Here is a 13,998-nt window from a genome sequence, read left to right as displayed (position 1 = left end):
GTAAAATATTTAAATTTCAGGTTTTTTCAACTTTAAAAATTATATATAAAACATAAGTTTGTGTATGAGATAGTAAATATATATATCCAATTAACACGTAATTTGGCGTGGTCAAATTTTCAAAATTTTGATCCTATAAATTAAAAGTTATGGATTAGTATAACATTAAAATGGGTTGCATCAAGTGTAGCTTGGTTCAAGTCAAATCTAGTATAACTCTTTGCCATTGCATAAATTTTTATATTATATTAATATTTTGAGAATTCAACCTTTAGATTATATATTATCTATGTTCTTAATATACATGCCAAATGTTGTGTTAAGCAAACGATATTTACTATTTGATCTATTGACTCACGGTTTGCATAAAATTTAAAGTTAGAAAGACTTCAAATTTAAATATTTTATGATGAGATAGTATTAATCTCCTTACATTTTGATATTTTACAAGTATGAACTATGAAGTAAGGCAATGTAATATTCCAAAATTTGATTAAAATACTTATTCAATAAAGTATCATGACATAACATTGCAATGAATTATACTAAATTTAACTTCAACCTCTCTCTCTCTCCATACATATACATATACATACATATATATATATATATATATAACTATATCCCTAATTAATTTTCCATACCCATAGAAGAGACTAGAAGGATTCGATACTATGGAGAATGAACCATGCAAAATGAAAAAGATGTCCGAAAAATGCCAGTTACTTTGAAAGCTCGGATTTGTGCATAACACACAAGCTTGTTTTGACCCCAATAAAAAAATTACGGCTTAGTTACTTTTACTCTAACTTATTTAAGTGCGAAACAAGAGTAAATGAAGCGCAATTACTGAAACTACTCTCTAAGCCATAAGCAAGCAAGCAAGCAACAATAAATGTAAAGCTTAAAGTGTAAGAGAAAAGAGATACAAATACAAGATAACACCAAGACGTGTTATCAAAAAGGAAACCGAAGAGCTCGACAAAAACCTCTCCGTGACCCTCCAAGTCGAAATCGATCCACTAGTGAATAAGTTGGAGTACACGAATAACAAAAGACCCTCCAAACCTAATCTACCCAATGTACTTGAGCCCTCCAAGCTCCTGCTGCCAACGGACTTCTCGGAGTCTTGTGTTCACTAACTTTCTAGATCTTCCAATACTGTCTAATTGCATCCGTCAAGCCTCACCAGCTTCTTTTGACAAATCCCCAAAACTTCCCACGCTCCAAAACACTCTCTACACTCTAAATAGGTGTGGGTTGTATTTGGATACAAATCTCCTCTAAAGGTATGACAATGGGAGAGGGAATGAGAAGAGACTACAATAATTTCTTACTAAAGGATGAGTAGCTCTCTCTCTAAAAGATGGGTGAGTTGTGTTGTAGAAACCTATCTAGGTTTTTCTCTTTGAATAATAGCCTTTTATACTTTTGTGGGTAATAAGGATATATATATAATATGAGTGAAGAGTAAGAAAGACACACATAAAATCCTCTAGGTAAAGAGTTTCGCGGGTAACTCGCGAGATGGCCTATTTTGCGAAGTACTCACAAAATACAGCCTGACACTTGACTCTTCAGATTCCAGCATGTGCTCCTCATGTAGCTTTTTCATGAGAACCTTTCTAACGAACTTCTTGCGAGCTAGTTGTGAAACTACATTGATCTTTATTTTATACTCGATTCTTCACCAACTTAATACTAAACCCAATACAATAAAATCTCACAAAATACAAGGAACAAAATTAATGCAATTACAACACTTTTTGTCATGGAATAAAGCCAACATAAAATATAGTTGTAAATCACAACTTTACAGATTTGATGGGATAAATTTATTTGTAATTTCAAGTATATTTTTATTAACGAAATAGGTTTTATTAAAAACAATTATAATAGTTGTGGGAAAATTAACAAAAAGTGGAGTTTTATAGGTTAGGGCGGGGATGGGGCATGAAAATTTTCCTCATCATGCAGGGCGGGGATGGGATGGGGTAGGACAAAACCATGTAGGGCGGAGGTGAAGACCCCATCCTTCAAACCCGTCCCGCCCCATTGCCATCCCTAACTGGGATATAAGGATATATGTTGGTAGATGTTTAGCATGATAGATGATAGATTCACCATCAATTCGATTGGTCTATGAGTTGATTAATGTGGAACACTTGGGGTGCACAAAATGAATTGTTGGTAGAGCATTTATTTTAGGATTGAGCACCTAATGCAATAGTTATAAATAACAGAGATTTAAAGTCTCTCAACTTTAAATCTTAACCATTGAATAAAAAAAGTTTTAAAAAAATAAAAAGTTCAAATTAAAAAGTGAGAATGGTAAAAAAAAAAAAAAAAAAAAGAATCGTCAGAGGGATTGGAAAAATTGCACCGGGTGCAATCCATAGGGTGCACCCAATCCAAATCCTTTATTTTTCGAGCGTGACCTCACTAAGATTAAAAACATTCCACTGGACTAGCTTAGCTCCAAAGACCAGGTTTTATGGACCGAGACCAAATCGGCATGATTCACAGTGAAGTCTTCTTACAAATATGTGCTAGAGGAGATAACTTTGCAGCTGGAGAAGGAATTTCCAATTTTATATAGATAGAATCGGGCAGTGTTGAAAAGAATCTAGAACCTAAAAATTCCTAATATATCTAACACAAATGAAAGAAGATTTTTTTCCTGTCTCTAACAATAGGAGAAATGGAGTCTTTGACTTGCAGCAAAATAATGGAATGGGCAATAATGGTGTCATGGTTCATTTAGACAGCAAGAAATTAATAAGTTGTATTATGAAGGATTCTAATTGCATCAGTCTCAGATCCAAAAAATTTTTAGGTACTCCCGGAATACAAAGAAATGATGCTCCCTCCTTTCACATTCATGATGGAGCACATTATGAATTTAATAAGTGGACCCCATCATGAATGTGAGAGGAAGGAGCACCATTCTCCGTATTTCAAGAGTAACTAAGAATTACTCCTTAGATCCAAGCTGCGCGGCTCTAACTACTATTCTTAATAGTTATCAGGAAGTCTACAAGGTTAGACTTTTGGCACAACTTGTAGTACAAGGAACCCAGTAAACAACTAGGGTTGAAGATTATGCTTTGTTTATCTTTGAATTTAGTTTAATTATATATGTTGTTTATTTGGCATACATGCAATTTAAGATGTGCTGGCGAGTTTGTCATGATACAATTTTATACCCCTATTTAATTAAGGGTTTTGCTTACTTTCAATACTTTTAAATTATATATGTTGTTTATTTGGCACACATGTAATTTAAGATGTGCTGGCAAGTTTGTCATGATGCAATTGTATACCCCTATTTAATTAAGAGCTTGGCTTACTTTAAGTATTTTTTTAAGTAGAATTTTTTTTTTTTTATTTTAATGAAAAATTATCACATCACCCATTAATTAAATAAAATATGAAGATTAAAACTCACTACTATTTGTTATTATATATTTAAAACAAAATAAGACATCCAATTAAAAAAGTACTAAAAATAAATGAAACCCTTTTATTGAAGAAGTATTCTAACATTCTCAAAGTCAAAAATTAAGGGGGGAAAAAATTCGTTGGTGGGCCATTGATAGATGACCTCCTATCTAATCTGATGACCCACCAATGAATTTTTTAAATCAAATTAGGTAGGAGGTCATCTATCAATTGACCACACAAATCAAATTCGAATGAATATAGCCAGTCATTTACAATGCCAAAATTTTGTGTACATATATTTTACATACAAAGTCTATATAGACGCATTATTAAACCAAAGAATCGAAGCCGGAACCTTTTATATATATATATATATATATATATATATTTCAACTATACTCCACTTAATTCTATGTGATGTCATACTTATTTTTTTATCAAAAATAATATTTTGAATAATCAATTATAAGAATATATTATTTTCTTATACCTTTTATATTTACAAAAGATTAAGGTGACCGAAGATTAGTAATTACCTAATCATTAAATATTTAAATTTCAAGTTTTTTCAACTTTAAAAATTATATATAAAACTTAAGTTTGTGTATAAAATAGTAAATATATAATACCTAATTAACACGAAATTTGAAGTTGTCAAATTTTTAAAATGTTAATTCTATAAATTAAAAGTTATGAATTAATATGATATTGGAATGGGTTGCATCAATTGTAATTTAATTCAAGTCAAAGCTAGTATAACTTTTTGCCTGCATAAATTTTTATATTATTTGCTTACCAAAAAAAAAAAAAAAATTTATATTATTTTAATATTTTGAGAATTCACCCTGGAATGGGTTGCATCCCGATTATATATAAAAAAAATAATGACATAACATTGCAATAATTATGATTATATATCCCGATTTTTTTTTCATATCTATAGTATCATTTATTTCGAGCCAAATTATTTTTTTTTGGCAAGGAATCTACTGTTTTGAAGAACTTCCTACGTACCAGTGATTTAGATTTGTAAGGGCAAAATACTTGATCTTCATTTACAGCACTAGAAAATCCAATAAAAAGGGTATTCATCATTTCAAGAGAATGATCTTTACCACCGCGTGCCTGGGTGCGGTGGTCACTTGTGGGGGGCAAGGGCTGGAGTTCAAGTCTCCAGGAGTGAGCTTTACACGCATATACACTTAGATTAGGTTAGAGTAAAAATTCTATCTTGTCCAAAAAAAAAAAAAAAAAAAAAGAATGATCTTTGTACGTCCAAATTCTACCAACTCTTATTGATAACGTCATTTTGTGAAAATTGTATTCAACATTCTCTGTTTTTATTCCACACGTCATTTTGTGAAGTACTCTAGCGTTCCAATAAACCTACATTTCAACGCAAGGAGTGATCTGAGTTGCTCTTTGACATAAATATTACATACATAATCTTACTCAATAGCAATGCTACACATCCTTCAACATTTTATGTACACCTGCGCATATTATCATTAAAAATTTATTATTGCTAGCCAAATTTGTGGGAGGATAACAATCCAAGAACATGGACAAATGGGAGAAGGCCAATGTTGGAAGAACGGACCTTGGAAAGCACTGATAGCAAGTTCTCTAGAAAATATAAACAACTCACCACAAGTACAAGGAGACTATAATACCCGACAACCCCGAGGACACTGACGTGTCCTCAGAAGGGCCGATGACCAATTTTGAAGACTATCGGGCACAAACTGAAGAAGAGCATGAACATTTGTCGTCAAGCAAGAAAGGGAAGAATGTAGATAAAACACCCATCACCTCCGTATTTAATACTCTAAACCCACTTAGCAAGCCACATTAATGAGGAAATGACCCTTGAACAGTATTATCACAGCTCATAGCTTGATGTAGAAACTTTCTAATGAGGCTCTGATGGGACAAGTATCAAGGGAAATGAACCCTAACCCCCCAAATGGAAGACCAGATACAACCTGGGTGACTATATAAGGTAGAGAGGCCTCTGTGAAGAATGGATGAAACATCTAAAGAAAGAGAGAAATAGAGAACCACTATTGTAACCTTAAAACAAGTGTGATCTGTATCTGGAACCAATTCTGAGGAATATAATACAAAGCAATCCGAGATTAAAATTGATGAATTTCCCTATTTCATACTTATTCCCAAGTACTTGTCCTTTCATTTCAAGCTCACTCATTTAAACATGGGTAACAAAGGTTATTTGATATCCCATCTCTGTAAATTTCTTGTGTGAGGTAAAAAGCAAATTTGACTTATTTTTCCCCGTCACAAAATCAACTAAGTAATTTGTGGAGACATTTTCACCCCTATTTCTAACTTAATTTGTCATAATAATTAGGCAAGTTGAGAATTTCCCATTTCACAGTGAATTGGTGCCTCAATTGGATATTTAAAAGTAGGTGAAAATTGATATTCAATTAGTCTTCGAGTAAAAAATCTAGCTTGCGAATTAAGATTCTGACGGACTTTAATAACTGCTTGAGCATGTTTAATTCTAGATCTTCAACATCTTCAAGCAGCTCATTACATGTACTTTTACCTAAATTACATGCACATCAACCCTCGTTGATACTTATAAAGGCGCATGGAATTTATCACTATAAGTTACACTAACAACTTGTAACAAATTAAACACAACCCTCGTTGACACTTATATCATGGAATTTGTCAATATAAGTTACCATATAACACTAACAATTTGTAACAAAACGTTTAGACTAATGACCGCAAGAATCTAACGTTGACATTTTTTATGTGATAGTGGATAATAAGAATGACAATTTGAATACATCAAACAGGTGAGAACAATATTGGCAAGAGATTGAAAAACTAAATTTTAATTTGTTGAATATTCTTGAGGTGTGTAGAGCTTTGACAATGATTATTAAATTTTTGATCGATGTTGTGCTTTGATTGAGGCCATGATAAATGAAGACTCGATGCCAACTTTTCCAGAAAAATTATAGGACATTATCCCATAAAATAAAATAAAAAAGTTATTAGTTGTAATAATAAACAATCCCCAGACAATATTTCTTGATGAGGTAGTCACTCCACAAGTATAAGTATTTGTGGGGTGTGGGGGGTAAGGACCGGAGTTCAAGTTTTCAAGAGGAAATTTTACACACATATATACTTAGATTATGTTAGAGTAAAAATTTTACCTTATATAAAAAAAAAAAAAAAAAAAAAAATTTTGCGAACGTGAATAACTGAGTGTTTTATTTGGCGAAGAAAAGAATAACTGAATATTTAATAAAACACCCGCGGTTTCGACCCCACTTTCGCACGACTTGACTTTCACGAACGTAAGCGTCGACCAAACCAAACACCGGGCCCCAGCTCTCGATGACTCTTTTCTCTCTCACTCAAAGACTATTTCTATGCCATCTTCTTGGTTTTGTTCTGATGAGAACGTGTCAACTTTCTTTCCCTACATAAACTAAAACTCTTCATAGTGGTAGTTCATTCATGCTTTAGCTTTATTAATAGACCAAGTCTGGTTTTCTCTCTAAAAAGACTTCAAGCTAAGCAATGGCTTTGGCTTGGACTAGTACAACTTGTTCATATTCATTGACTTCCGGATCATACATACTGCTGGTATTGTTACTACTGGGATTGACTTCTGGGAGCTGTTACGGGTTGGGATCATTTGGATTCGACATTCACCACCGGTTCTCGGATCCAGTTAAGCAAATTCTGGGCTTTGATGGGCTTCCAGAGAAAGGGAGCGTGGAGTACTATGTTGCTATCACTCACCGAGACAGCATAATCCGGGGCCGTCACCTCGCCGCCAGTAACAACCAGTCTCCGGCGCCGCTCACTTTCGCCAATGGAAACGACACCCTCCTCATCAACAGTTTCGGATTGTATGATCCTTAAGAGTCACTCCTTTTTCTTTCCATTTTTCTTCCTTGGAGTTCCTGTTCCTTTTCTTCTAACTTTGTTTCTTCAAAATGGTGTGATATTTTCAGTTTGTATTATGCCAGTGTTTCTGTGGGGACACCAAGTGTATCATTTTTGGTAGCACTAGACACAGGCAGTGATTTGTTCTGGCTACCATGCGATTGTAACAACAGTACTTGCGTAACCAGCTTACCAACATCATCTGGACAGGTATGTTATCTATTATCTATAACATATTTGGTTGGACTCATGGACTTTTACTCTTTGAATTATATTTTTACTTCAAGTACTCCTATCTGGAATCATTTATTGTGTCATTGTGATATCTTTTCCTTCTAAAAACTTTATATATATATATATATATATATATTGCATTAAAAAGGATGACAACCAAAGAAGTTAAAAAATAAATTACATACAGGACAAATAGAAAAATCCAATATTTCTTAATATAAAAAGTCTAAGAGCAACTGCATTAGAGGTTGTAAAATTGTACAAAATACAAAAAGTGGTTAATTTTACAAATTTTAACCAAAAAAACATCTACATCAGTGCGTGCAAAATTGTGCATATATACAAAAGTGCTACAATAATCATACATATATACACGGTTACTGTAACTTTGTATATATTATTTTAATATTTTTTTCTCTCCCCTCACATTCTTTCTCTTCAACCCATAATCTCTGCAACTGATAACCCAACGCCGCCAATATCATTTTTCTCAGCATCACTACCCACATCACCGCAACCCAGCACCGCCAACCACACACAAATTGACCACTGCAAACAGACCGACTACCACAACTCAACACTGCCAACCACACACAAACCCACCATCACAACCCAGCACCGCCAACCACCACCACCACCACAACATGGACACACCACAAAATCAAACAAACCCACACACGGACACACCACAAAATCAACCAAAAATCAAACACACTCACACACCAATAGAGACAGAGAAAGCATTTTTGTGAACTTGTGGCTATGGGTTGGTGCTTGGGTCTACTGGAAAGGTGCTTGTGGATCATGGATTGTTGATTTTGGATCATTGATTTTGGATTGTGGATCGATGATTGTGGTGCTTGTGGATCGTTGCTTGTGACCGTGAGGGAGAGAGGGAGAGGCAATTTCAACCAAGAAGGGGAGAGGGAGAGTCGAGTTTCATCATAGATCAAGGTGGCAGTGTGAATGGAGAGACAGTTTCAGATGGGTTAAAAAGGGAGAGTTGATAAAAGTGAATGGAAAAAGTTTTTTTTTTTCCATCTAAATGAACAAAATTTTTACATCGATCCACTAATGCGGATTCTTTAAGATGTCAAGAAATAGTGGTTTAGTGGCATAACTTGCTCTCTTTAACTAGAAGAATCAAATTAAGTTTAAAAATCTCCACTTCTCATTGTACTACGAAATTAAAAAAAAAAAAAAAAAATTCTAAAAAAAGAAGGTCTAAGGTATAGTATTGGCTTTAAATGGAACGGTTTGTTGAGATCATGTACTCTTTGAGAAGATTTAAGCCTTATGCAGTAGTCAAAATCAAAAACCAATAACACAAACCTTTCTGTTCAACTTCTCTCCTCCAAGATATAACAACCTAATTGTTTGACAAAAGCCTAATCATCATAACTCTACCACTGCCATGTTCGTGGAATTGACCCATTTATTGCATCCAACACTAAGAGTCCTATAACACCATCAATTATAAATTAAATTAGATTCTTTCCTTATTAATATGGGAATAGGTTATTTACTGAAACAATAACTTCCCACTAGAACTCAATTAACCCCTGAAACTCATACCTTATTTTTAATTCAGTCAACCAATTTTTTACCAAAATCAAAATTTTCATTTATTCATTTTAATATCAAAATGCAACAACAATTAATCTTTTTGCCAAGCAGGTAGTAAACTTCAACATTTACAGTCCTAATACATCATCAACAAGCAATAAAGTTTCTTATTGCAACAGCAGTATCTATTGCGATCCAAATCAATGTCCTTCAACTAATGGCGATTGTGCATATAGTGCTGTGTATTATTCAAACATGTCATCATCTGGAATCTTGGTAGAGGATGTTTTGCACTTAATTACAGATGATGATCAATCAAAAGTTGTAGATGCTCCAATCACTTTAGGGTAAGTTATTTTTCATTGCTTTCCTAGCTACCAAAATCTTTGGAAGAAATATTGTTTCAAGTGAACATCGTACCAATTATATATCATAAGCAATATCATTTCACTACAAAAAACTCGTTCTATAGCATTGTTTTTTCCCAGCGGCAGTTTTGAAGACCGCCACTATAGGAGACCTAATATGGCAGTTTTAGGAATTGCCACAATAGGTAGTTTTCCAAACCGCTGCTATAGGTACTCTACTGTAGCACTTTAAGAAACTGCCACAATATATTAAAAAATTGTTAGTTAAATTATGGAATAGCTGATATTTCAGTAAATATCTATCATTTGGATGATAAATTTAGAGTTTGATATGGTGCTTTTCCTCTTCAAATAAGTGTAATCATTGGTGAGAGTTATCAAAGTGTTTTATTGCCTCAGGCTTACCAAAACACCTTAAGGGAGGTACGTTATGCTTGGAATTATCATGATATCAAACACTTTTAGAGGGTTGGTGATATTACTAGAAAAAAAAAAAAAAATTAATGTCTTTAGTATGGTCATTAAAAAAAATCATCATTGGTGGGCTAGCATTACTTTTTCTTTGATAATTTGATAATTAGGGGTGAGGGGATCTAATCATTGAAGTTGCTTCTTGTTAATACCTCCTGGTCAGATCATTTCGGCAAATTTTCATTAATTTGTGTGCAACCCTTGTGATCTAACCCTTTCATTTTGTTTCAGTTGTGGTAAAAATGAGACTGGTATTTTTCTGAATGGATTTGCACCCAACGGTCTACTTGGGCTTGGTCTAGATGATATATCTGTTCCTAGCACCATAGCAAGAAAAGGGCTAGGTCCAAATTCTTTTTCCATGTGTTTTGGATCTGATGGGACAGGGAGAATAAATTTTGGAGATAATGGCACCTCGGAGCAAAAAGAAACATCATTCACTGTTGGGTCCTCAATGTAAGTTGTCTCTTCTTAACATTGTAAAATTATTTAGTTTAACAAGAAGACTGTCTTTGACTAGAACCTCATGCTGCTTGCACTAATTTTCCCTTGTAAACTTGTTACCAGTCCAACTTATAACATTAGCATCACTCAAATAAATGTTGAAGTGAATGTTTCTAAGATGGAGTTCAGTGCAATCTTTGACTCTGGTACATCGTTTACACACCTAACGGACCCAGCTTATACATTTATTTCTAAAACTGTAAGTAATATAAATGACAACTTTTAGTTTTATATTTCATTGGAACTTCATCTTATGGCAAATGAATGCATGTGATTTGTGTTACTTTGCAGTTCAATTCTCAGGTCACAGAAAAGCGACATTCATCCAGTTCCCAAATTCCTTTTGAATATTGTTATGACTTGAGGTATTTGGGGAAAACGTATTCTTATTTTGTACTGGTTTTCTCTTTTCAACTCTGAGCCACTAATTAGCTCCACTTTAATTGTAGTGCAAATCAAACCTCATATATGATCCCTACAATGAATCTGACAATGAAAGGTGGAGAACAATATGATCTCACTAATCCAACAGAAGTGTTCTCTACAAAGGTGTGTTGTCGCACTTATTAGTGCTTTAAGATCTTATTCTTGTCTATGTTATGCTGAAAATTGATGTTGTGGTCTCCAGGGTGGACATGTCTATTGTCTAGCTATTCTCAAAAGTACAGCTATAAACTTCATAGGACGTAAGTATATATTTATCAATGACTATCCTGATTATAAACCAGTTTGTCTTGATAAAATTTCATTTTCATGTTTTATTTTGAAATTTTACATTTGTGCATTCATTCCTTTTATAAGGAGACTATCAGACAGAGAAAACAATTAAAGTTTGGATGCTTTACTTAACCTTACTTTATTTGCAACTTTATTGATTATGAATTATGAAGTTGATAAAAAGCAATAAAGTATTTGAATTTTTTTTTTCTTTTTTGGGAGAACAATATTACATAATTTCTAGATTGATGAATGTGGTTTCTTGGGGTGGGTAAATTGCAACTTTTTGGTAAATAGGTCAGATCTACATATTTCAATTATCTTGTGTCCAATTAATATTAAAATTTCTAAATCATTACTATATTAACCCTTTTAATTTAGTGATCTCATCCTTGTTAAACCAACATTTCCACAATATGGCTAAAAAACATTATGCCAAGAATCCTATTAGCTGTCTCTAACTTAAATTTTTTTAAGTTTATATAGTAAGACATTATCAATGGGAGGTTTAAACAACAGGAAGCTATTCATGGTTGGCTCCACTCTATGTTTTAAATAAGACTTTAGCATGTGCAGAAGAAACCGCAAACATGGTTTTCATATAATCATTGCACATAAAACAAGCCAATATTGTCAACTTCAATTTTGGGAAAACTAACACCTGGACTTTCATGGTCTCTTATGTCATTTAGCTATTATGTGTCCTAGTTAACATGTTTAAATTGAGAATTTCAACTTTATGGTTTTATTTATTTTATCCAGAAAACTTTATGACGGGTTATCGCATAGTTTTCAACCGCGATAAGATGATCATAGGTTGGAAGCCATCTAACTGTGAGTTAATCCAACTTTTTCTTTTTTTGAATTTCAATATGCGAGTCAATTTTTTCTTCTTCTATTGAATTCTTTATGACCATAAAGAGACATGGTGCCCACAGGTTACAATGATTCAAATTCGAACACTTTCCCTATCAGCCCATCACACTCTCCTACTGCTTCACCTAGCAGTCCATCAGTCTCTCCTGCTACCTCTCCTGCTCTTGCCGTCAGTCCACAAGCCAAAGCTCCATCTAGTCATTCACCCAAGTTGAAGGCTTTTACTTGCACAATCATGATGATTTTTGTTTCATTCTTAGCTATTGTTTGATATCTTTTTATTTGGCGAGACTTTCTCGACCCTAATATCATTATTTGTATTGAATTTAAAAGTTAACTCAAAAGAAATTGGAACCATCAATAGCTTGCTAATTTTCTTGCTATATAATTCCGTTTGGACTAAATGTTTGTAATATCTACAATCATTTTTTTGTATAAATTTTTGAGTGTGACAATATATAGTATTGTTCAGTTTTGTTAATTGAGTGTGTTTTTGAAGTCAACCTATTTAGCTTTTTACCAATTACGTTTTGTTGAAATTATACTAAAACATATTTGTATTTATACTAATACTCAGAGGGATGCCGCATATGATGGCTGCTTCATGTGGCAGAAATAGCTGTTGCACTTCAGACAACTTCCACTCCCCAGTTTCGGTATTAATGAGGGTATTCACCCTAGTGTCAGGTTCCAAGGTAGGGATAGGAGAAATAACTGTCCTATTTGCAGACACCGGCAGCCACCTATCCTCCTTAATTCTCACTGAGGAGCCATTACCTATCCTTCATACCATCCCTTTTCTAATAATATCTCTTGCACCTAAAATGCTCTTCCATGCATACTACCCACTAGTAGAATCTTTGGCTTCAAGAATCGAACAATTGGGAAAAAATCGAGCTTTGAATACTCTGTTACAAAGGGAATCTGGATTGTGAATCATGCGCCAAACTTGTTTAGCCAACAATGAATCATTGAACTTCTCAATATCTTTGAAACCCATGCCTCCTTTCTCCTTCCCCTCACACAATTTTTCCCATCTCACCCAATGTACCCTTCTTGTGTCTCCCTTGTAACCCCACCAAAACTTCCGGATAAGGGATTCCAACTCCTTCACCAACCCTTTAGGAAGTTTGAAACAACTCATTGTATATGTAGGAATAGCCTGAATAACAGATTTTATTAAGACTTCCCTACCTGCCTGTGAGAGGAGCTTCTCTTTCCAACCTTGTAATTTCCTCCACACTCTTTCCTTTATATAGACAAAACTTTGTTTTTTCGCATGCCCCACTAAAGCTAGTAAGCCCAAATACTTTTCATACTAGCGGATAGCTGGCACTCCTAGAATATGTTGAATTCGGGTTTGCAATTGTTGCTGGGTATTGGTACTGAAGAAATGTTGGTCTTATCCCTGTTTATTTTCTGGCCTGAACCTCTCTCATAAACCGAAAGTAAATCAAGAATTTTTAGACATTCCTCCTCCTTTGCTCGACAGAAGAGCACACTATCATCAGCAAAGAATAAGTGGGAAACTCTTGGGCCATTTCTACAAATAGACACCCCTCGAATATCCCCATTTGATTCAGCCTTTTTCAGTAAGCCCTGTAATCCCATGGCACATAGAAGAAATAAATAAGGCGACAGTGGGTCACCTTGTCTAAGTCCTCTTGATGGTTTTATATTACCCACCGGTACACCATTCAGCAACACTGCATAAGACACTGAAGTCAAACAGGACATTATCAAATTCACCAGTTTTTTAGAGAAACCCAGCTTTCTCATAACTTTCTCTAGAAAAATCCATTCCACACGATCATAGGCCTTACTCATGTCAAGTTTTAAAGCCATAAACCCCAGTTTACCTTTAGTTTTTCTTTTAAGG

At 34.1% G+C, this 13,998-nt stretch overlaps 1 protein-coding gene across 1 annotated transcript; it reads left to right on the top strand.

Moving 5' to 3' along the window:
• The first annotated feature begins 7,011 nt into the window (after positions 1 to 7,011).
• LOC115950460 (aspartyl protease family protein 1-like) lies at positions 7,012 to 12,390 on the top strand. The gene is made up of 10 exons (XM_031067653.1): positions 7,012 to 7,346; positions 7,452 to 7,593; positions 9,295 to 9,530; positions 10,254 to 10,478; positions 10,590 to 10,725; positions 10,818 to 10,891; positions 10,976 to 11,075; positions 11,155 to 11,212; positions 12,006 to 12,077; positions 12,182 to 12,390. Exons 1-10 carry the CDS (start codon positions 7,012 to 7,014, stop codon positions 12,388 to 12,390), a joined length of 1,587 nt encoding a protein of 528 aa, XP_030923513.1.
• The last annotated feature ends 1,608 nt before the right edge of the window (positions 12,391 to 13,998 follow it).

This window comes from Quercus lobata, chromosome 6 (assembly GCF_001633185.2).
Source record: "Quercus lobata isolate SW786 chromosome 6, ValleyOak3.0 Primary Assembly, whole genome shotgun sequence".
NCBI lineage: Eukaryota > Viridiplantae > Streptophyta > Magnoliopsida > Fagales > Fagaceae > Quercus > Quercus lobata.
This window is presented reverse-complemented; position numbering and strand designations above follow the sequence as displayed.